The 24,224-nt window shown below is 51.2% G+C and overlaps 3 protein-coding genes across 3 annotated transcripts in view; 1 reads left to right on the top strand and 2 right to left on the bottom strand.

Moving 5' to 3' along the window:
- The first annotated feature begins 236 nt into the window (after positions 1 to 236).
- Positions 237 to 945, top strand: rnf224 (ring finger protein 224). The gene is given in 5 exon segments (XM_053339622.1): positions 237 to 458; positions 621 to 656; positions 658 to 678; positions 680 to 836; positions 839 to 945. Coding segments are annotated over 5 exon segments (543 nt in total).
- Positions 946 to 1,414: 469 nt separating this feature from the next.
- Positions 1,415 to 21,673, bottom strand: pisd (phosphatidylserine decarboxylase). The gene is made up of 9 exons (XM_053339621.1): positions 21,621 to 21,673; positions 21,294 to 21,346; positions 19,365 to 19,501; positions 10,935 to 11,069; positions 10,698 to 10,799; positions 9,334 to 9,457; positions 8,665 to 8,808; positions 7,536 to 7,696; positions 1,415 to 1,813 (listed from the first exon to the last, which is right to left on the bottom strand). Exons 1-9 carry the CDS (start codon positions 21,671 to 21,673, stop codon positions 1,415 to 1,417), a joined length of 1,308 nt encoding a protein of 435 aa, XP_053195596.1.
- Positions 21,674 to 22,543: 870 nt separating this feature from the next.
- wu:fi75a02 (proline-rich protein 14) overlaps positions 22,544 to 24,224 on the bottom strand; it is a 4,856-nt gene continuing 3,175 nt past the window's right edge. The window contains exons 7-8 of the mRNA XM_053340128.1: positions 23,315 to 23,442; positions 22,544 to 23,201 (exon numbers count right to left, since the gene is read on the bottom strand). Of these exons, the coding sequence (XP_053196103.1) occupies positions 23,044 to 23,201; positions 23,315 to 23,442 (286 nt within the window). The 3' untranslated portion in view covers positions 22,544 to 23,043. The remainder of the gene's footprint in view (positions 23,202 to 23,314; positions 23,443 to 24,224) is intronic.

The following is a 24,224-nucleotide window of genomic DNA, read 5'->3' as shown; positions in this document are numbered from 1 at the left end:
CTGTCCCTGTAGAACTCTTCCTGTAGACCGCTTCCTGTCCCTGTAGACCTCTTCCTGTCCCTGTAGACCTCTTCCTGTCCCTGTAGACCACTTCCTGTCCCTGTAGACCTCTTCCTGTCCCTGTAGACCGCTTCCTGTCCCTGTAGACCGCTTCCTGTCCCTGTAGACCTCTTCCTGTCCCTGTAGACCGTGTCCTGTCCCTCTTTGTTGACTTCCTGTCATCCTTTCAGAGTAAAATGTCGGACAGCAGAAAAATAAAAGAGGAGGAAGCCCCCCCCCCTCCTGGTCCTTCCACTGTTGCCATGGAAACGATGATGTCGCTGAGGAGGCAGGATCTGGTGTGCATCGTGTGCTTCGGCAGCTATGACCTCATCACGCGGTTACCACGGCGACTGCACTGTGGCCACGCCTTCTGCCAGGCGTGTTTAAAGAGGCTGGATACGGTCATCAACGATCAGGTGACCCATGACATCATCAACGCATTACATGACATCATCAACGCATCACATGACATCATCAACGCATCACATGACATCATGTCAGCTGATTAAAGTACTGCAGTATTATGAGTGATGTAGTTAAAGTACTACCCCCCCCCCCCCGCCCCCCCCCCCCCCCAGGTGTGGATCCCCTGCCCTCAGTGCAGGCAGAATACCCCCCCGGCCCAGAGGAGGAGCAAGCAGGTCTAGACCTGGACTTGGCCTCCTTCCTGGGGGTGAAGGCCCAGCAGACCTGCGCCTCCTCCTGCGCCTCCTCCTGGAGCCCCGGCAGCAGGGGGGGGGCGGTCGCAGCCCCCGACGGGAAGCTGTGGCTGGGGAAGGAAGTCGCTGATGACGGCTGTCACACGGAGGTCTGGCTGAGCCGCGCTTCCATCGCTATGGCAACTGCTGCCCGCCGCCGTCCTATTGGCTGTGCTGCTGGTTCTGCTGTCCGGGGCGGGGCTAACACCAACCAATCAGACGCCAGTTCTTCCCTCATGTAAATTAATTTTGACTTAAACAAATAAAACCTTTAAACACAAAACGCGTCGACTTTCATTCAACAACTGAAAATATATTTATTCATAATTACATATTTTACAAAAGTAGAGAAAAAAAACAAACAGCATTCAAGTGTTAATGGGGGGGGGGGGGGGGGGGAGGGTTAGGGTGGGGGGGGGTTCACGGTGAGTGAACTCTGATTGGTCCAGATGACTGTGGCTGAGCTCTGATTGGTCCAGATGACTGTGGGCGACTTTCATTGGACGGAGGAACTTTTTTAATTTTGGGCGATCGACAGGAACAGAGAGAGAGAGAGTTTGGCACTCGGCATTCTGGGAGTTTGAGTCCTTATTACAGAAGAAATTACCCACAATGCCTTCAACTTAAGCAGTTCGGTCATCAGGCCCCTCCCCCCTGCGTGCGGGCTCAGCCAATCAGAGGCTGCCGAGCGCCTCGCCCACTCTGATTCGCTGGCCGGGCTGCAGGCTGAAGCTGAAGTCTTCCGGAGCCTCGAACAGCAGAACGATGGTGGAGCCGAGGTTAAACTCCCCCAGCGCCTCGCCCTTCTCTAAGGCCACGCCCCCATCTGAGACCACGCCCCCACCTGAGACCACGCCCTTCTCTAAGGCCACGCCCCCATCTGAGACCACGCCCCCATCTGAGACCACGCCCTTCTCTAAGGCCACGCCCTTCTCTAAGGCCACACCCGTCTCTGGGGCCACGTTCCCCGTTTCCAAGGAGACCGCCTCCTTCATCACCTGGTCGCCCACGGCAACGTAACTGCGGTCGTGGAAAGAGCCTTTGTTGTACCGAGGAGAGTTCGTCTGCAGCTCCTGAGGATCAAAAATCAACCAATAATCAATACATCCGTTTATTGATCAGCAAAAATATTTATTAACATTTAATCAGTAGTATTTATTGATCAGGGGCAGGGTTAGGGGTATTTGGGGTATTTAGGGTATTTGGGGTATTTAGGGTATTTAGGGGTATTTGGGGTATTTAGGGTATTTGGGGAATTTAGGGTCCATCCATCTTCTTCCTCTACTCCGAGCTCCTCCCGGATAACTGAGCTTCTCACCCTATCTCTAAGGGAGAGCCCAGCCAGCCTACGGAGGAAGCTCATTTCAGCCGCTTGTACCCGCCATCTTGTTCTTTGGGTCACGACCCAAAGCTCATGACCAGAGGTGAGGGTAGGAACCCAAAGCTCATGACCAGAGGTGAGGGTAGGAACCCAAAGCTCATGACCAGAGGTGAGGGTAGGAACCCAAAGCTCATGACCAGAGGTGAGGGTAGGAACCCAAAGCTCATGACCAGAGGTGAGGGTAGGAACCCAAAGCTCATGACCAGAGGTGAGGGTAGGAACCTTTCGGCTCAGCTCTCTCTTCACCACGACGGATCTGTGCAGAGTCCGCATTACTGCAGACGCCGCACCGATCCGCCTGTCGGTCTCCCGCTCCATCCTTCCCTCACTGTGAACAAGACCCCGAGGTACTTGAACTCCTCCACTTGGGGCAGGATCTCATCCCCGACCCGGAGAGTGCACTCCACCCTTTTCAGGTTGAGGACCGTGGACTCGGATTTGGAGGTGCTGATTCTTATCCCGGCCGCTTCACACTCGGCTGCGAACCGATCCAGTGAGAGTTGGAGGTCCTGGTCTGATGAAGCCAACAGGACCACATCATCTGCAAAAAGCAGTGACCCGATCCTGAGGTCACCAAACCGGACCCCCTCCACACCCTGGCTGCACCTAGAAATCCTGTCCATAAAGATTATGAACAGGATCGGTGACAAAGGGCAGCCCTGGCGGAGTCCAACCCTCACTGGAAACAAGTCCAACTTATTGCCGGCAATGCGGACCAAGCTCTGACACCGGTCATACAGGGAACGGACAGCCCTTATCAGGGGGTCCGATACCCCGTATTCCCGGAGAACCCCCCACAGGACTCCCCGGGGGACACGGTCGAATGCCTTCTCCAAGTCCACAAAACACATGTGGACTGGTTGGGCCCCATGCACCCTCAAGGATCCTGCAGAGGGTGTAGAGCTGGTCCACTGTTCCACGGCCCGGACGAAAACCACACTGCTCCTCCTGAATCCGAGGTTCAACTATCTGACGGACCCTCCTCTCCAGCACCCCCGAATAGACCTTACCAGGGAGGCTGAGGAGTGTGATCCCCCTGTAGTTGGAACACACCCTCCGGTCCCCCTTCTTAAAAAGAGGGACCACCACCCCAGTCTGCCAATCCAGAGGCCCTGCCCCCGATGTCCACGCGATGCTGCAGAGTCGTGTCAACCATGACAGCCCCACAACATCCAGGGCCTTGAGGAACTCGGGCCGGATCTCATCCACCCCCGGGGCCCTGCCACCGAGGAGCTTTTTAACCACCTCGGCGACCTCAGCCCCAGAGATAGGAGAGCCCACACCCGAGTCCCCCGGCCCTGCTTCCTTACCGGAAGGCGTGTCGGTGGGATTGAGGAGGTCTTCGAAGTATTCCTTACACCGATCCACAACGTCCCGAGTCGAGGTCAGCAGCGCACCGTCCCCACCGTACACAGTGTTTACGGTGCACTGCTTCCCCCTCCTGAGACGCCGGATGGTGGTCCAGAATCTCTTCGAAGCCGCCCGGAAGTCTTTTTCCATGGCCTCATCGAACTCCTCCCATGTCCGGGTTTTTGCCTCAGCGACCGCCCTAGCTGCGCTCCGCTTGGTCTGCCGGTACCTGTCTGCTGCCTCCGGAGTCCTACAGGCCAATAAGGTCCTATAGGACTCCTTCTTCAGCTTGACGGCATCCCTCACCGCCGGTGTCCACCAGCGGGTTCGGGGATTGCCCCCCCGACAGGCACCGACCACCTTACGGCCACAGCTCCGGTCGGCCGCCTCAACAATGGAGGCACGGAACATGGCCCACTCGGACTCAATGTCCCCCGCCTCCCCCGGTACGTGGTCAAGCTCTCCCGGAGGTGGGAGTTGAAACTCTCTCTGACAGGAGACTCTGCCAGACGTTCCCAGCAGAGCCTCACAATACGTTTGGGTCTGCCAGGTCTGACCGGCATCCTCCCCCACCATCGTAGCCAACTCACCACCAGGTGGTGATCAGCTGACAGCTCCGCACCGGTATCAGGGGTATTAGGGTAGGGGGGTCGGGGTATTAGGGGTATTAGGGTAGGGGGTATTAGGGTAGGGGGGTCGGGGTATCAGGGGTATTAGGGTAGGGGGTATTAGGGTAGGGGGGTCGGGGTATCAGGGGTATTAGGGTAGGGGGGTCGGGGTATCAGGGGTATTAGGGTAGGGGGGTCGGGGTATTAGGGTAGGGGGGTCGGGGTATTAGGGTAGGGGGTATTAGGGTAGGGGGGTCGGGGGAACCGGGGTATTAGGGTAGGGGGGTCGGGGTATCAGGGGTATTAGGGTAGGGGGGTCGGGGTATTAGGGTAGGGGGTATTAGGGTAGGGGGGTCGGGGTATCAGGGGTATTAGGGTAGGGGGGTCGGGGTATTTGGGGTATTAGGGTAGGGGGGTCGGGGTATTAGGGTAGGGGGTATTAGGGTAGGGGGGTCGGGGTATTTGGGGTATTAGGGTAGGGGGGTCGGGGTATTAGGGATATTAGGGTAGGGGGGTCGGGGTATTAGGGTAGGGGGGTCGGGGTATCAGGGGTATTAGGGTAGGGGGGTCGGGGTATTAGGGATATTAGGGTAGGGGGTCGGGGTATTAGGGTAGGGGGTATTAGGGTAGGGGGGTCGGGGTATTTGGGGTATTAGGGTAGGGGGGTCGGGGTATTAGGGATATTAGGGTAGGGGGGTCGGGGTATTAGGGTAGGGGGGTCGGGGTATTAGGGATATTAGGGTAGGGGGGTCGGGGTATCAGGGGTATTAGGGTAGGGGGATCGGGGTATCAGGGGTATTAGGGTAGGGGGGTCGGGGTATCAGGGGTATTAGGGTAGGGGGGTCGGGGTATCAGGGGTATTAGGGTAGGGGGGTCGGGGTATCAGGGGTGTTAGGGTAGGGGGGTCGGGGTATCAGGGGTATTAGGGTAGGGGGGTCGGGGTATTAGGGGTATTAGGGTAGGGGGGTCGGGGTATCAGGGGTATCAGGGGTATTAGGGTAGGGGGGTCGGGGTATTAGGGGTATTAGGGTAGGGGGTATTAGGGTAGGGGGGTCAGGGTATTAGGGGTATTAGGGTAGGGGGTATTAGGGTAGGGGGGTCGGGGTATTAGGGTAGGGGGTATTAGGGTAGGGGGGTCGGGGTATTAGGGGTATTAGGGTAGGGGTTATTAGGGTAGGGGGGTCGGGGTATCAGGGGTATTAGGGTAGGGGGGTCGGGGTATCAGGGGTATTAGGGTAGGGGGGTCGGGGTATTAGGGTAGGGGGTATTAGGGTAGGGGGGTCGGGGTATTAGGGGTATTAGGGTAGGGGGGTCGGGGTATTAGGGTAGGGGGGGTCGGGGTATTAGGGTAGGGGGGTCGGGGTATTAGGGGTATTAGGGTAGGGGGTATTAGGGTAGGGGGGTCGGGGTATTAGGGGTATTAGGGTAGGGGGGTCGGGGTATTAGGGTAGGGGGGTCGGGGTATTAGGGTAGGGGGGTCGGGGTATTAGGGGTATTAGGGTAGGGGGGTCGGGGTATTAGGGTAGGGGGGTCGGGGTATTAGGGTAGGGGGGTCGGGGTATTAGGGGTATTAGGGTAGGGGGGTCGGGGTATTAGGGTAGGGGGGTCGGGGTATTAGGGTAGGGGGGTCGGGGTATTAGGGGTATTAGGGTAGGGGGGTCGGGGTATTAGGGTAGGGGGGTCGGGGTATTAGGGGTATTAGGGTAGGGGGTATTAGGGTAGGGGGGTCGGGGTATTAGGGGTATTAGGGTAGGGGGGTCGGGGTATCAGGGGTATTAGGGTAGGGGGGTCGGGGTATTAGGGGTATTAGGGTAGGGGGGTCGGGGTATTAGGGGTATTAGGGTAGGGGGGTCGGGGTATTAGGGGTATTAGGGTAGGGGGGTCGGGGTATCAGGGTAGGGGGGTCGGGGTATTAGGGTAGGGGGTATTAGGGTAGGGGGGTCGGGGTATTAGGGTAGGGGGTATTAGGGTAGGGGGGTCGGGGTATTAGGGGTATTAGGGTAGGGGGGTCGGGGTATTAGGGTAGGGGGGTCGGGGTATTAGGGTAGGGGGTATTAGGGTAGGGGGGTCGGGGTATCAGGGTAGGGGGGTCGGGGTATCAGGGGTATTAGGGTAGGGGGGTCGGGGTATTTGGGGTATTAGGGTAGGGGGGTCGGGGTATCAGGGGTATTAGGGTAGGGGGGTCGGGGTATTAGGGTAGGGGGTATTAGGGTAGGGGGGTCGGGGTATTAGGGGTATTAGGGTAGGGGGGTCGGGGTATTAGGGTAGGGGGTATTAGGGTAGGGGGGTCGGGATATTAGGGGTATTAGGGTAGGGGGGTCGGGGTATTAGGGTAGGGGGGTCGGGGTATTAGGGGTATTAGGGTAGGGGGGTCGGGGTATTAGGGGTATTAGGGTAGGGGGGTCGGGGTATCAGGGGTATTAGGGTAGGGGGGTCGGGGTATCAGGGGTATTAGGGGAGGGGGGTCGGGGTATCAGGGTAGGGGGGTCGGGGTATTAGGGTAGGGGGGTCGGGGTATTAGGTGTATTAGGGTAGGGGGGTCGGGGTATTAGGGTAGGGGGGTCGGGGTATTAGGTGTATTAGGGTAGGGGGGTCGGGGTATTAGGGGTATTAGGGTAGGGGGGTCGGGGTATTAGGGTAGGGGGTATTAGGGTAGGGGGGTCGGGATATTAGGGGTATTAGGGTAGGGGGGTCGGGGTATTAGGGGTATTAGGGTAGGGGGGTCGGGGTATTAGGGGTATTAGGGTAGGGGGGTCGGGGTATCAGGGGTATTAGGGTAGGGGGGTCGGGGTATCAGGGGTATTAGGGGAGGGGGGTCGGGGTATTAGGGTAGGGGGGTCGGGGTATTAGGTGTATTAGGGTAGGGGGGTCGGGGTATTAGGGTAGGGGGGTCGGGGTATTAGGTGTATTAGGGTAGGGGGGTCGGGGTATTAGGGTAGGGGGGTCGGGGTATTAGGTGTATTAGGGTAGGGGGGTCGGGGTATTAGGGGTATTAGGGTAGGGGGGTCGGGGTATCAGGGGTATTAGGGTAGGGGGGTCGGGGTATTAGGGTAGGGGGGTCGGGGTATTAGGGGTATTAGGGTAGGGGGGTCGGGGTATTAGGGTAGGGGGGTCGGGGTATCAGGGGTATCAGGGTAGGGGGGTCGGGGTATTAGGGGTATTAGGGTAGGGGGGTCGGGGTATTAGGGTAGGGGGGTCGGGGTATCAGGGGTATTAGGGTAGGGGGGTCGGGGTATCAGGGGTATTAGGGTAGGGGGTATTAGGGTAGGGGGGTCGGGGTATTAGGGGTATTAGGGTAGGGGGGTCGGGGTATCAGGGGTATTAGGGTAGGGGGTATTAGGGTAGGGGGGTCGGGGTATTAGGGTAGGGGGGTCGGGGTATCAGGGGTATTAGGGTAGGGGGGTCGGGGTATTAGGGTAGGGGGGTCGGGGTATTAGGGTAGGGGGGTCGGGGTACCTGGTCGAAGTAGACTCTGATGGACCCGACGTTCGTGGCTCCGACCGCCGTCAGCGAGAAGAAGCCGTGCTCCCATTGGCCGGTCAGAGCGACGCGCTCGTTCAGCACGAAGAGTCCCGAGATCCACCGAGCCACCCCCGGGTTCACCGACATCAGGGACCCTGTTAGACCAGGACCACGTTAGACCAGGACCTAACCCTAACCCACCCCCGGGTTCACCGACATCAGGGACCCTGTTAGACCAGGACCACGTTAGACCAGGACCTAACCCTAACCCACCCCCGGGTTCACCGACATCAGGGACCCTGTTAGACCAGGACCACGTTAGACCAGGACCTAACCCTAACCCACCCCCGGGTTCACCGACATCAGGGACCCTGTTAGACCAGGACCACGTTAGACCAGGACCTAACCCTAACCCACCCCCGGGTTCACCGACATCAGGGACCCTGTTAGACCAGGACCACGTTAGACCAGGACCTAACCCTAACCCACCCCCGGGTTCACCGACATCAGGGACCCTGTTAGACCAGGACCACGTTAGACCAGGACCTAACCCTAACCCACCCCCGGGTTCACCGACATCAGGGACCCTGTTAGACCAGGACCACGTTAGACCAGGACCTAACCCTAACCCACCCCCGGGTTCACCGACATCAGGGACCCTGTTAGACCAGGACCACGTTAGACCAGGACCTAACCCTAACCCACCCCCGGGTTCACCGACATCAGGGACCCTGTTAGACCAGGACCACGTTAGACCAGGACCTAACCCTAACCCACCCCCGGGTTCACCGACATCAGGGACCCTGTTAGACCAGGACCACGTTAGACCAGGACCTAACCCTAACCCACCCCCGGGTTCACCGACATCAGGGACCCTGTTAGACCAGGACCACGTTAGACCAGGACCTAACCCTAACCCACCCCCGGGTTCACCGACATCAGGGACCCTGTTAGACCAGGACCACGTTAGACCAGGACCTAACCCTAACCCACCCCCGGGTTCACCGACATCAGGGACCCTGTTAGACCAGGACCACGTTAGACCCAGCACAGACCAGGACCAGCACAGACCAGGACCAGCACAGACCAGGACCAGCACAGACCAGGACCAGGACAGACTCACCTGGGAAGTGTCTTCGGTTCTGGACCCTCCAGTCCACCGGAGAGTGGAAGCAGTGGTAGTCTCCTGGAGCCAGGTAGACCACCACGTGGAACAGCTGGTTCTCAGGACTCGACAGCAGCCGGTCTCTGAAGGACTCCGCCGAGTCTGGAACCAGACAAGACCAGTAAAGACCCAGACCACGTCCCCCATGTCCCCATGACCAGTAAAGACCCAGACCACGTCTCCCATGTCCCCTAGACCAGTAAAGACCCAGACCACGTCCCCCATGTCCCCTAGACCAGTAAAGGCCCAGACCATGTCCCCATGACCAGTAAAGACCCAGACCACGTCTCCCATGTCCCCTAGACCAGTAAAGACCCAGACCACGTCCCCCATGTCCCCTAGACCAGTAAAGGCCCAGACCATGTCCCCTAGACCAGTAAAGACCCAGACCACGTCCCCCATGTCCCCTAGACCAGTAAAGGCCCAGACCATGTCCCCATGACCAGTAAAGACCCAGACCACGTCTCCCATGTCCCCTAGACCAGTAAAGACCCAGACCACGTCCCCCATGTCCCCTAGACCAGTAAAGGCCCAGACCATGTCCCCTAGACCAGTAAAGACCCAGACCACGTCCCCCATGTCCCCTAGACCAGTAAAGACCCAGACCACGTCCCCCCTGTCTCTTACCAGTGCTGTGTCCTTGTTGTGGACCCAGGAAGTTCTCCAGACTGTAGGTGACCCCCTTCACCTGCTCCACCTCCGAGTTCTTCACCAGACCAAAGTGAAGGATCCGTCCGTCAGCCGGGGACGTCTGAGACCAGGACCAGGAGGACAGAGACCAGGACAGTTAGAGACCAGGACCAGGAGGACAGAGACCAGGACAGTTAGAGACCAGGACCAGGAGGACAGAGACCAGGACAGTTAGAGACCAGGACCAGGAGGACAGAGACCAGGACAGTTAGAGACCAGGACCAGGAGGATCAGAGTCTCATTCAGACTTTTTAAAGTGAAGCAGCATGAAGGTGAGTCAGAGTGACCTTTGACCCTCAGATAGTAGTCTGGACCAGGTCTGGTCTATAGGACCAGGTCTGACCTCAGTCTGACCTCACTCTGCCATCACTCTGACCTCAGTCTGACATCACTCTGACATCACTCTGACCTCAGTCTGACATCACTCTGACATCACTCTGACATCACTCTGACATCACTCTGACCTCAGTCTGACCTCACTCTGACATCACTCTGACCTCACTCTGACCTCACTCTGACCTCACTCTGACATCACTCTGACCTCACTCTGACATCACTCTGACCTCAGTCACCTTAAACTTTACTTAGTTTTATATTCAGGAGACAGAAGGAGGAGGAGCAGAGAGGAGGAGCAGAGAGGAGGAGGAGCAGAGAGGAGGAGGAGGAGCAGACAGAAGGAGGAGGAGGAGCAGAGAGGAGGAGGAGGAGGAGCAGAGAGGAGGAGGAGGAGGAGGAGGAGCAGTTACCAGGCAGGAGGAGGAGCAGACAGAAGGAGGAGGAGCAGACAGAAGGAGGAGGAGGAGCAGACAGAAGGAGGAGCAGGAGGAGGAGCAGTTACCAGGCAGGAGGAGGAGCAGACAGAAGGAGGAGGAGCAGACAGAAGGAGGAGGAGGAGCAGTTACCAGGCAGGAGGAGGAGCAGACAGAAGGAGGAGGAGGAGGAGAGAGGAGGAGGAGGAGGAGCAGTTACCAGGCAGGAGGAGGAGCAGACAGAAGGAGGAGGAGGAGAGAGGAGGAGGAGGAGGAGCAGAGAGGAGGAGGAGGAGGAGGAGGAGCAGTTACCAGGCAGGAGGAGGAGCAGAGAGGAGGAGGAGGAGCAGAGAGGAGGAGGAGGAGCAGAGAGGAGGAGCAGAGAGGAGGAGGAGGAGGAGCAGTTACCAGGCAGGAGGAGGAGCAGAGAGGAGGAGGAGGAGTAGAGAGGAGGAGGAGGAGCAGTTACCAGGCAGGAGGAGGAGCAGAGAGGAGGAGGAGGAGGAGAGAGGAGGAGGAGGAGCAGAGAGGAGGAGGAGGAGGAGCAGTTACCAGGCAGGAGGAGGAGCAGACGGGTCTCACGGCCGGTTTGAGTCGACGACGGAAAAATTCTCCCAGATTTCGGTAATGATGTAAATCCTCCACGGCCGCTTCCTATTGGACGATAAGAGAACCAAACCAACCAATCACAGATCAGTAATGTATGAGAGTTCTTTAATATTGATTAATGATTGGTTAGAGGAAACAGGAAGTGGATGATGTGAAACAGGAAGTGGAAGATGATGTAACCTGCATGTTGACTCCGAAGGTCCAGATGTAAAGGGAGTAAAAAGGTTTTCGGAGCCACGTCGGAAGATCCACTTCGTTCAGTCGACCCCACGTACGAGAGAGGAGGCGCGTTGGGAAGGAGCGATACAGCGCCACCTGCAGGAGGAGAGAGGAGGCGCAGCTTTACTCACTGAGGAGGAGAAGAGAGGAGGAGGGAGGATAGAGGAAGACGAGAGAGGAGGAGAGAGAAGGAGAGGAGAAGGAGAGAGGAGGAGAGGAGGAGAGAGAAGGATGAGAGAGGAGGAGGAGAGAGGAGGAGAGAGAGAGGAGGAGAGAGGAGAGGAGGAGGAGGAGAGAGGAGGAGAGAGAAGGAGAGGAGGAGAGAGAAGGAGAGAGAAGGAGAGGAGGAGAGAGAAGGAGAGAGAAGGAGAGGAGGAGAGAGGAGGAGGAGAGAGGAGGAGAGAGAAGGAGAGAGAAGGAGAGGAGGAGAGAGAAGGAGAGGAGAAGGAGAGAGGAGGAGAGGAGGAGAGAGAAGGAGAGGAGGAGAAGAGAGGAGGAGGAGAGAGGAGGAGAGGAGGAGAGAGAAGGAGAGGAGGAGAAGAGAGGAGGAGGAGAGAGGAGGAGGAGAGAGGAGGAGAGAGAAGGAGAGGAGAGAGGAGGAGAGAGGAGGAGGAGAGAGGAGGAGAGAGGAGGAGAGAGGAGGAGAGGAGGAACAGGAGGAGAGAAGAGGAGGAGAGAGGAGGAGGAAGAGGAGGAGAGAGAAGGAGAGGAGGGAGGAGAAGAGGAGGAGAGAGGAGGGAGGAGAGAGGAGAAGAGGAGGAGAGAGGAGGAGAAGAGAGGAAGGAGGATGAGAGAGGAGGAGAGAGGAGGGAGGAGAGAGGAGAAGAGGAGGAGAGAGAAGGAGAGGAGGAGAAGAGAGGAGGAGGAGAGAGGAGGAGAGAGAAGGAGAGAGAAGGAGAGGAGGAGAAAAGAGAAGGAGAGAGAAGGAGAGGAGGAACAGGAGGGAAGAGGATGAGGAGAGAGGAGGAGAAGAGAGGAGGAGAGAGGAGAAGAGGAGGAGAGAGGAGGAGAAGGAGGGAAGAGGAGGGAAGAGGATGAGGAGAGAGGAGGAGAAGAGGAGTAGGAGGAGTTTATCCCTCCGCTCTCCTTCGTCCAATCAGAAGCATGCCAGCAGCCGCTCTTACCCGATTGGCTAGCGGCCGCAGAGCGCTGACGGACAGGAAGTAGCAGAGGAAGGCGATTGGCCGACGACGCCAAGGGGCGGGACGACACACACCGCCGCTGAGCGCCGTCAGACGGCGACGCAGAGCCAGACGGGGCCTGAGGGGGGGCAGGAGGACCGGGTCTGAATCTGGACCTGGACCGGGTCTACACCTGGACCTGGACCGGGTCTACACCTGGACCTGGACCGGGTCAACACCTGGACCTGGACCGGGTCTACACCTGGACCTGGACCGTGGCTGAACCTGGACCAGGACCGGGTCTACACCTGGACCTGGACCAGGGCTGAACCTGGACCAGGACCGGATCGAGACCTGGTTTTGATCTTATGAATGTGAAAGACACTAAACAACTACACAGGGGGCGGGGCATGTGTGAGGAGGAGGCGGGGCCTGTGTGTGGAGGAGGGGCCTGTGGGGAGGAGGCGGAGCTGTGTTGAGAGGAGGCGGGGCCTATGTTGGGAGGAGGCGGGGCCTATGTTGGGAGGAGGACCTGCATCGAGGTCGGGGTCTGTGGGGAGGAGGCGGAGCTGTGTGAGGAGGCGGAGCCTGTGTGAGTAGGAGGCGGAGCTGTGTTGGGAGGAGGGGCCTGTGCGAGAAGGAGGCGAGGCTGTGTGAGGAGGCGGAGCCTGTGTGAGTAGGAGGCGGGGCTGTGTGGGGAGGCGGGACCGGTGCGAGAAGGAGGCGGGGCTGTGTGAGGAGGAGGCGGGGCTGTGTGAGGAGGCGGGACCGGTGCGAGAAGGAGGCGGGGCTGTGTGAGGAGGCGGGACCGGTGCGAGAAGGAGGCGGGGCTGTGTGAGGAGGAGGCGGGGCTGTGTGAGGAGGCGGGGCCTGTGGGGGAGGAGGCGGGGCTGTGTGAGGAGGCGGGGCCTGTGGGGGGAGGAGGCGGGGCCCGGAGGAGCTGACACAGACGCTAAAAGCTAAACAGCAAAGTTTAAGTGAAGCTAGCAGAACTGCTAACACGCTAAAACACAACCTTCTACTTCAGGTAGTACTTTACTGTAGTACATTTAGAGGTACTAGTACTTTACTGTAGTACAGTTAGAGGTACTAGTACTTTACTGTAGTACAGTTTGAGGTACTAGTACTTTACTGTAGTACAGTTAGAGGTACTAGTACTTTACTGTAGTACAGTTAGAGGTACTAGTACTATACTGTAGTACAGTTAGAGGTACTTGTACTTTACTGCAGTACAGTTAGAGGTACTAGTACTTTACTGTAGTACAGTTAGAGGTACTAGTACTTACTGTAGTACAGTTAGAGGTACTAGTACTTTACTGTAGTACAGTTAGAGTACTAGTACTTTACTGTAGTACAGTTAGAGGTACTAGTACTTACTGTAGTACAGTTAGAGGTACTAGTACTTTACTGTAGTACAGTTAGAGGTACTAGTACTTTACTGTAGTACAGTTAGAGGTACTAGTACTTTACTGCAGTACAGTTAGAGGTACTAGTACTTTACTGTAGTACAGTTAGAGGTACTAGTACTTTATTGTAGTACAGTTAGAGGTACTAGTACTTTGTTGTAGTACAGTTAGAGGTACTAGTACTTTACTGTAGTACAGTTAGAGGTACTAGTACTTTATTGTAGTACAGTTAGAGGTACTAGTACTTTACTGTAGTACAGTTAGAGTACTAGTACTTTACTGTAGTACTGTTAGAGGTACTAGTACTTTACTGTAGTACAGTTAGAGTACTAGTACTTTACTGTAGTACAGTTAGAGGTACTAGTACTTACTGTAGTACAGTTAGAGGTACTAGTACTTTACTGTAGTACAGTTAGAGGTACTAGTACTTTACTGTAGTACAGTTAGAGGTACTAGTACTTTACTGCAGTACAGTTAGAGGTACTAGTACTTTACTGTAGTACAGTTAGAGGTACTAGTACTTTATTGTAGTACAGTTAGAGGTACTAGTACTTTGTTGTAGTACAGTTAGAGGTACTAGTACTTTACTGTAGTACAGTTAGAGGTACTAGTACTTTATTGTAGTACAGTTAGAGGTACTAGTACTTTACTGTAGTACAGTTAGAGTACTAGTACTTTACTGTAGTACTGTTAGAGGTACTAGTACTTTATTGTAGTACTGTCTGAGGTACTAGTACTTTATTGTAGTACTGTCTGAGGTTAGCAGGGGATAAACTGGAAATAGGCTAACGCAGGCTGAGCTAGGCTAAAGCTAAAATAGCTGACCTGCTAAGCTAGCCGTCACCATGGAAACCACACACACACACGCACACACACACGCACACACACAGTAATCCCCCGCCCCCCCCCCCCCCCCCCCCAGTAACTGGGTCACTCTCACCTGCTGTTTACTGACAGGTTTAAACACTTAACTCTGAATCAGCACGCAGCACCATCTGCTCTGTTTGTTTATTTCATCAGATTATTATCAGACTATCATCAGATTATTATCAGATTATTATCAGATTATTATCAGACTATTATCAGACTATTATCAGATTATTATCAGATTATTATCAGACTATTATCAGACTATTATCAGACTATTATCAGACTATTATCAGACTATTATCAGATTATTATCAGACTATCATCAGACTATCATCAGATTATTATCAGACTATTATCAGATTATTATCAGACTATTATCAGACTATTATCAGACTATTATCAGATTATTATCAGATTATTATCAGACTATTATCAGACTATTATCAGACTATCATCAGACTATTATCAGACTATTATCAGACTATTATCAGATTATTATCAGACTATCATCAGACTATCATCAGATTATTATCAGACTATTATCAGATTATTATCAGACTATTATCAGACTATTATCAGACTATTATCAGATTATTATCAGATTATTATCAGACTATTATCAGACTATTATCAGACTATTATCAGATTATTATCAGACTATTATCAGATTATTATCAGACTATTATCAGATTATTATCAGACTATTATCAGACTATTATCAGATTATTATCAGACTATTATCAGACTATTATCAGATTATTATCAGACTATTATCAGATTATTATCAGACTATTATCAGACTATTATCAGATTATTATCAGACTATTATCAGACTATTATCAGATTATTATCAGACTATCATCAGACTATTATCAGACTATTATCAGACTATTATCAGATTATTATCAGATTATTATCAGACTATTATCAGACTATTATCAGATTATTATCAGACTATTATCAGACTATTATCAGATTATTATCAGACTATCATCAGACTATTATCAGATTATTATCAGACTATTATCAGATTATTATCAGATTATTATCAGACTATTATCAGATTATCATCAGATTATTATCAGACTATCATCAGACTATCATCAGACTACCATCAGACTATCATCAGATTATTATCAGACTATTATCAGATTATTATCAGATTATTATCAGACTATTATCAGACTATCATCAGACTACCATCAGACTATCATCAGATTATTATCAGACTATTATCAGACTATTATCAGATTATTATCAGATTATTATCAGACTATTATCAGATTATTATCAGACTATCATCAGATTATTATCAGACTATCATCAGATTATTATCAGACTATTATCAGATTATTATCAGACTATTATCAGATTATTATCAGATTATTATCAGACTATCATCAGACTATTATCAGACTATCATCAGATTATTATCAGACTATCATCAGATTATTATCAGACTATTATCAGATTATTATCAGACTATTATCAGATTATTATCAGACTATTATCAGACTATTATCAGATTATTATCAGATTATTATCAGACTATTATCAGACTATTATCAGATTATTATCAGACTATTATCAGACTATTATCAGATTATTATCAGACTATTATCAGATTATTATCAGATTATTATCAGACTATCATCAGATTATTATCAGACTATTATCAGACTATCATCAGACTATCATCAGATTATTATCAGACTATTATCAGATTATTATCAGACTATTATCAAATTATTATCAGATTATTATCAGACTATCATCAGACTATTATCAGACTATCATCAGATTATTATCAGACTATCATCAGATTATTATCAGACTATTATCAGACTATTATCAGATTATTATCAGACTATTATCAGACTATTATCAGACTATTATCAGATTATTATCAGACTATTATCAAATTATTATCAGATTATTATCAGACTATCATCAGATTATTATCAGACTATTATCAGATTATTATCAGACTATTATCAGACTATCATCAGATTATTATCAGACTATCATCAGATTATTATCAGACTATTATCAGACTATTATCAGATTATTATCAGACTATTATCAGACTATTATCAGACTATTATCAGATTATTATCAGATTATTATCAGACTATCATCAGATTATTATCAGACTATTATCAGATTATTATCAGATTATTATCAGACTATTATCAGACTATTATCAGATTATTATCAGACTATTATCAGACTATTATCAGACTATTATCAGACTATCATCAGATTATTATCAGATTATCATCAGACTATTATCAGATTATTATCAGATTATTATCAGACTATTATCAGACTATTATCAGATTATTATCAGATTATTATCAGACTATTATCAGATTATTATCAGACTATTATCAGATTATTATCAGATTATTATCAGACTATCATCAGATTATTATCAGACTATCATCAGATTATTATCAGATTATTATCAGACTATTATCAGATTATTATCAGATTATTATCAGACTATCATCAGATTATTATCAGATTATTATCAGATTATTATCAGACTATTATCAGATTATTATCAGACTATCATCGTATTTTCTTTTTCAATTTTCTTCTTCTCTCCCACCTTAATCTGGCTGTGGTTCTGTGTCTCACCCCTCCTCCTCCTCCTCCTCCTCCTCCTCCTCCTCGCTCTCCATCACTCACACGCTGCCGCCGCCTCACCTGCCGCAGCAGGTTGCGCTCCTGCCGCCTGCCATCGCCACGGCAACCAGAGATGAACCTCACCATGAGGGAGAGCGAGCCGGCCGGCAACACATGGTTTAATCTCAGAGAGGAAGACTCAGCTGAGTGACTACAGAGAGCAGGGGGGGGGGGTAATACTGCTGAGGCCCCGCCCCCCCTTAACCCGCCCCCGCTTACCCCGCCCCCCCTTCTTTTGTTAATGTTTTCGTCCAATGGAAGCCTCCCTCTCTCCTGCCCAGTTACTGATTAACTAATTAGATCATGACCTCATGGAGCTGACCAATCAGGAGGCAGCAGAGGCAGTGAGGAGAGGGGGCGGGGCCAGAATGATGAGTCACAGTGACCGGTCGGTGTGACATCACAACTCTGACATCATGGTGACCTTTCACCCACCTGAGCTGTTTATACATGTTTATACATGTTTATATCCCAAGGCTGGACATGAAGAAGAAGAAAGAGGAGGAAGAAGGGGAAGAGGAAGAAGAGGAAGTAAGGGAGGTAGAGGAGGAGGAAGAGGAAGTAAGGGAGGTAGAGGAGGAGGAAGAGGAGGTAAGGGAGGAAGAGGAGGACGAAGAGGAAGTAAGGTAGGAAGAGGAGGAGGAAGAGGAGGTAAGGGAGGTAGAGGTGGACGAAGAGGAAGTAAGGTAGGAAGAGGAGGAGGAAGAGGAGGTAAGGGAGGAAGAGGAGGAGGAAGAGGAGGTAAGGGAGGTAGAGGAGGACGAAGAGGAGGTAAGGGAGGTAGAGGTGGACGAAGAGGAGGTAAGGGAGGAAGAGGAGGAGGAAGAGGAGGTAAGGGAGGTAGAGGAGGAGGAAGAGGAGGTAAGGGAGGTAGAGGAGGAGGAAGAGGAGGTAAGGGAGGTAGAGGAGGAGGAAGAGGAGGTAAGGGAGGAAGAGGTGGAGGAAGAGGAGGTAAGGGAGGAAGAGGAGGTAAGGGAGGAAGAGGAGGAGGAAGAGGAGGTAAGGGAGGTAGAGGTGGACGAAGAGGAGGTAAGGGAGATAGAGGAGGAGGAAGAGGAGGTAAGGGAGGAAGAGGAGGAGGAAGAGGAGGTAAGGGAGGAAGAGGAGGAGGAAGAGGAGGTAAGGGAGGTAGAGGAGGAGGAAGAGGAGGTAAGGGAGGAAGAGGAGGTAAGGGAGGTAGAGGAGGAGGAAGAGGAGGTAAGGGAGGTAGAGGAGGAGGAAGAGGAGGTAAGGGAGGAAGAGGAGGAGGAAGAGGAGGTAAGGGAGGTAGAGGTGGACGAAGAGGAGGTAAGGGAGGAAGAGGAGGAGGAAGAGGAGGTAAGGGAGGTAGAGGAGGAGGAAGAGGAGGTAAGGGAGGAAGAGGTGGACGAAGAGGAGGTAAGGGAGGTAGAGGAGGAGGAAGAGGGGGTAAGGGAGGAAGAGGAGGAGGAAGAGGAAGTAAGGGAGGTAGAGGAGGAGGAAGAGAAGGTAAGGAGGTAAGGGAGGTAGAGGTGGACGAAGAGGAAGTAAGGGAGGAAGAAGAGGAGGAAGAGGAGGTAAGGGAGGTAAAGATGGACGAAGAGGAAGTAAGGGAGGAAGAGGAGGAGGAAGAGGGGGTAAGGGAGGTAGAGGAGGAGGAAGAGGAAGTAAGGGAGGTAGAGGAGGAGGAAGAGAAGGTAAGGAGGTAAGGGAGGTAGAGGTGGACGAAGAGGAAGTAAGGGAGGAAGAAGAGGAGGAAGAGGAGGTTACGGAGGTAGAGGTGGACGAAGAGGAGGTAAGGGAGGTAGAGGAGGAGGAAGAGGAGGTAAGGGAGGTAGAGGAGGAGGAAAAGGAGGTAAGGGAGGAAGAGGAGGAGGAAGAGGAGGTAAGGGAGGTAGAGGTGGACGAAGAGGAAGTAAGGGAGGAAGAGGAGGAGGAAGAGGAGGTAAGGGAGGAAGAGGAGGAGGAAGAGGAGGTAAGGGAGGTAGAGGTGGACGAAGAGGAAGTAAGGGAGGAAGAGGAGGTAAGGGAGGTAGAGGTGGACAAAGAGGAAGTAAGGGAGGAAGAGGAGGACGAAGAGGAGGTAAGGGAGGAAGAGGAGGAGGAAGAGAAGGTAAGGAGGTAAGGGAGGTAGAGGTGGACGAAGAGGAAGTAAGGGAGGAAGAAGAGGAGGAAGAGGAGGTAAGGGAGGTAGAGGAGGAGGAAAAGGAGGTAAGGGAGGAAGAGGAGGAGGAAGAGGAGGTAAGGGAGGTAGAGGTGGACGAAGAGGAAGTAAGGGAGGAAGAGGAGGAGGAAGAGGAGGTAAGGGAGGAAGAGGAGGAGGACGCAGGTGAGTGGTCTCCTACCTGTGTGGGAGTGGCCACAGGAGGCGGGGCTCCATCTTCCTGCTGGCTCCTCTTCCTGTAGTGCTGGTAACCGAGGTAACCCCCACCTGTCACCACCAGGAGGGGGAGGGGCCGGGGGCGGGGCAGGAAACGCTGACCTGAGCATAGAGAGAGCTGATTGGTGCAAACATCTAACACAGGAGGAGAGGAGCTTGAACTTATAGATGAGTTCAAGTATCGAAGAGTCAATCTAGACTCCAGCTTCAATCTAGACTCCACCTTCACCTTCAACAGCCAACAGTCCTAACAACATCCCTAACAACAGTCCTAACAACAGTCATAACAACAGTCCTAACAACATCCCTAACAACAGTCCTAACAACATCCCTAACAACAGTCCTAACAACATCCCTAACAACAGTCCTAACAACAGTCCTAACAACAGTCCTAACAACAGTCCTAACAGTCATAACAACATCCCTAACAACATCCCTAACAACATCCCTAACAACAGTCCTAACAACAGTCCTAACAACATCCCTAACAACAGTCATAACAACATTCCTAACAACAGCCCTAACAACATCCCTAACAACGGTCCTAACAACATCCCTAACAACAGTCCTAACAACATCCCTAACAACAGTCATAACAACAGTCCTAACATCATCCCTAACAACAGTCCTAACAACATCCCTAACAACAGTCCTAACAACAGTCCTAACAACATCCCTAACAACAGTCCTAACAACAGTCCTAACAACATCCCTAACAACAGTCCTAACAACATCCATAACAACAGTCCTAACAACAGTCCTAACAACAGTCCTAACAACAGTCCTAACAACAGTCCTAACAACATCCCTAACAACAGTCCTAACAACATCCCTAACAACAGTCCTAACAACAGTCCTAACAACAGTCCTAACAACATCCCTAACAACAGTCCTAACAACATCCCTAACAACATCCCTAACAACAGCCCTAACAACATCCCTAACAACAGTCCTAACAACATCCATAACAACATCCATAACAACATCCATAACAACATCCCTAACAACAGTCCTAACAACATCCCTAACAACAGTCCTAACAACAGTCCTAACAACATCCCTAACAACAGTCCTAACAACATCCCTAACAACATCCCTAACAACAGTTCTAACAACATCCCTAACAACAGTCCTAACAACATCCCTAACAACATCCCTAACAACAGTCCTAACAACAGTCCTAACAACATCCCTAACAACAGTCCTAACAACATCCCTAACAACAGTCCTAACAACATCCCTAACAACATCCCTAACAACAGTCCTAACAACAGTCCTAACAACATCCCTAACAACAGTCCTAACAACATCCCTAACAACAGTCCTAACAACATCCCTAACAACAGTCCTAACAACATCCCTAACAACAGTCCTAACAACAGTCCTAACAACAGTCCTAACAACATCCATAACAACAGTCCTAACAACAGCCATAACAACAGTCCTAACAACAGTCCTAACAACATCCATAACAACAGTCCTAACAACATCCCTAACAACAGTCCTAACAACATCCCTAACAACAGTCCTAACAACATCCCTAACAACAGTCCTAACAACATCCCTAACAACAGTCCTTATAACATCCCTAACAACAGTCCTAACAACATCCCTAACAACAGTCCTAACAACAGTCCTAACAACATCCCTAACAACATCCCTAACAACAGTCCTAACAACAGTCCTAACAACATCCCTAACAACAGCCATAACAACAGTCCTAACAACAGTCCTAACAACATCCCTAACAACATCCCTAACAACAGCCATAACAACAGTCCTAACAACAGTCCTAACAACAGTCCTAACAACATCCCAACATTGATCTATCTATAGTGATCATGTGTTATTATGTATTGATCTATGATAGTTTTCAGGTGATCACGTGACTCACCTGTGCTGAGGAAACGCTGCTGGCTCGTTGGAGGAACTCTGAAAATCAAACTTCTGTGAAACACAAACATTATTATTATTTATTATTATTATTAATTGTTTCTGTTTGAGCCGAGCTCTGCATTATTAAATGGATCAGCTGCTGAGCTCTGATTGGACACGTTCTGTGGCTGACGTTCCCCGAGCGCCCGTACGTGACGTCACTATCAGAGAAATGAACTAACGAGCTGCTGAATGACGTCACTGACACAGCACATACTCTACTACGTCACGCGCACGTGTCCAGTTGTGATGATGTTTTTATTTTAATGAATTAAATATTAAATACCTGCAGCTGCGCGCGCTCAGCCCGCCGCACGCGCTCCGCAAGGCCGCCGCCATCTTATGTTTGCGGAAGTGACGTCAGGACGTCATACGTTTTTGTTTTTTTAATAATCTTTATTAGTCAAGACAAATCAAAATAATTTCCACTTTGTGATAAAAAACTGTTAAAAATCAATTTATTATAATATTATAATTATTATATTATAATATATATATAGTAGTATATATACATTATAATTATAATGTATATATACTACTGAGAGACCCAGTACAGAACCCGGACCCTGAGACCCAGTACAGAACCCTGACCCTGAGACCCAGTACAGAACCCTGACCCTGAGACCCAGTACAGAACCCGGACCCTGAGACCCAGTACAGAACCCTGACCCTGAGACCCAGTACAGAACCCTGACCCTGAGACCCAGTACAGAACCCGGACCCTGAGACCCAGTACAGAACCCTGACCCTGAGACCCAGTACAGAACCCTGACCCTGAGACCCAGTACAGAGCCCTGACCCGGACCCTGAGACCCAGTACAGAGCCCTGACCCGGACCCTGAGACCCAGTACAGAGCCCTGACCCGGACCCTGAGACCCAGTACAGAGCCCTGACCCGGACCCTGAGACCCAGTACAGAGCCCTGACCCTGAGACCCAGTACAGAGCCCTGACCCTGAGACCCGGTACAGAACCCTGACCCTGAGACCCAGTACAGAGCCCTGACCCTGAGACCCAGTACAGAACCCTGACCCTGAGACCCAGTACAGAGCCCTGACCCTGAGACCCAGTACAGAACCCTGACCCTGAGACCCAGTACAGAACCCTGACCCTGAGACCCAGTACAGAGCCCTGACCCTGAGACCCAGTACAGAACCCTGACCCTGAGACCCGGTACAGTATGATATTAATAATGATGATAAACATTAAATGAGCAGAAACAAACTTTATTTGTTCCAAAAATAGAAAAAACATCACCTGCAACTCTCAGTACTGTGTGTGTGTGTGTGTGTGTGTGTGTGTGTGTGTGTGTGTGTGTGTGTGTGTGTGTATATTAATGTGTGTGTGTGTGTGTGTGTGTGTGTGTGTGTGTGTGTGTGTGTGTGTGTATATTAATGTGTGTGTGTATAGGGAGTTCACATTAATAATAAAAAAAAAACAGGAAGTGGTTTCCTGTTGGGGGCGTGGCCTCTTGGCGTGCAGATTAAATATTTCACATTTAAAGTAAAAAATTAAACTAAAGAAAAAAAAAACGTTAAAAACACCGCAAACGAAAACCAGACTGTGTAACCGTGGTAACCTAACAGCTGACGGTGTTACCATGGTAACCTAGCAGCTGATGGTGTTACCGCGGTAACGCAGCAGTAGCGGACATGCTAGCAGCTTTGTGTATTTGGCCTTTAGTCAGTTGACAGGAAGTGATGTCACAGTTCACACATCAAGGCCCTGCCGTGTCAGGAAGTCTTCGAGCGCGCTCAGTCGCTCCACCAGCATCACGTCTAGGTCCGACTCGTCGTCACCGTCGCCATGGTAATTTCGCCGGGCTGCCGCACGCTTCTTGGGCACCATGGCAACAGGAAGTCCCATCACTGAAACGCAGTGACATCACCAGGTGACAGGAAGTTAGCATACACAAAATAAAAACCATGACATCATCAGAAAGAAAATGTCCTTCCTCAGAGGACTACGTTACCCAGCATACCTTGCGGTCTCTTCCTCTTCCTGGGCTGAGTGAAGTCAGGGAAGAGGAGGAGCCTCCGTCTCCTCTGCTGGCCAATCAGCAGCAGCGCTCCGTCCTTCTCACGAGGCTCCTCAAAGATCGTCTCCAGACTGCAAACAGAGCAGAGCATGCTGGGAGATGGAGTTCATACAGAGAGCAGAGCATGCTGGGAGATGGAGTTCATACAGAGCAGAGCATGCTGGGAGATAGAGTTCACACAGAGCAGAGCATGCTGGGAGATGGAGTTCACACAGAGAGCAGAGCATGCTGGGAGATAGAGTTCACACAGAGCAGAGCATGCTGGGAGATGGAGTTCACACAGAGAGCAGAGCATGCTGGGAGATGGAGTTCACACAGAGAGCAGAGCATGCTGGGAGATGGAGTTCATACAGAGAGCAGAGCATGCTGGGAGATGGAGTTCACACAGAGAGCAGAGCATGCTGGGAGATGGAGTTCATACAGAGAGCAGAGCATGCTGGGAGATGGAGTTCATACAGAGAGCAGAGCATGCTGGGAGATAGAGTTCACACAGAGCAGAGCATGCTGGGAGATGGAGTTCACACAGAGAGCAGAGCATGCTGGGAGATGGAGTTCACACAGAGAGCAGAGCATGCTGGGAGATGGAGTTCATACAGAGAGCAGAGCATGCTGGGAGATGGAGTTCATACAGAGAGCAGAGCATGCTGGGAGATGGAGTTCACACAGAGCAGAGCATGCTGGGAGATGGAGTTCACACAGAGAGCAGAGCATGCTGGGAGATGGAGTTCATACAGAGCAGAGCATGCTGGGAGATGGAGTTCACACAGAGAGCAGAGCATGCTGGGAGATGGAGTTCACACAGAGCAGAGCATGCTGGGAGATGGAGTTCACACAGAGCAGAGCATGCTGGGAG

This window comes from Scomber japonicus, chromosome 19, assembly GCF_027409825.1.
Source record: "Scomber japonicus isolate fScoJap1 chromosome 19, fScoJap1.pri, whole genome shotgun sequence".
In the NCBI taxonomy this organism is placed as follows: domain Eukaryota; kingdom Metazoa; phylum Chordata; class Actinopteri; order Scombriformes; family Scombridae; genus Scomber; species Scomber japonicus.
The sequence above is the reverse complement of the archived record's forward strand: the minus strand, read 5'-3'. Positions and strand labels throughout refer to the sequence as shown.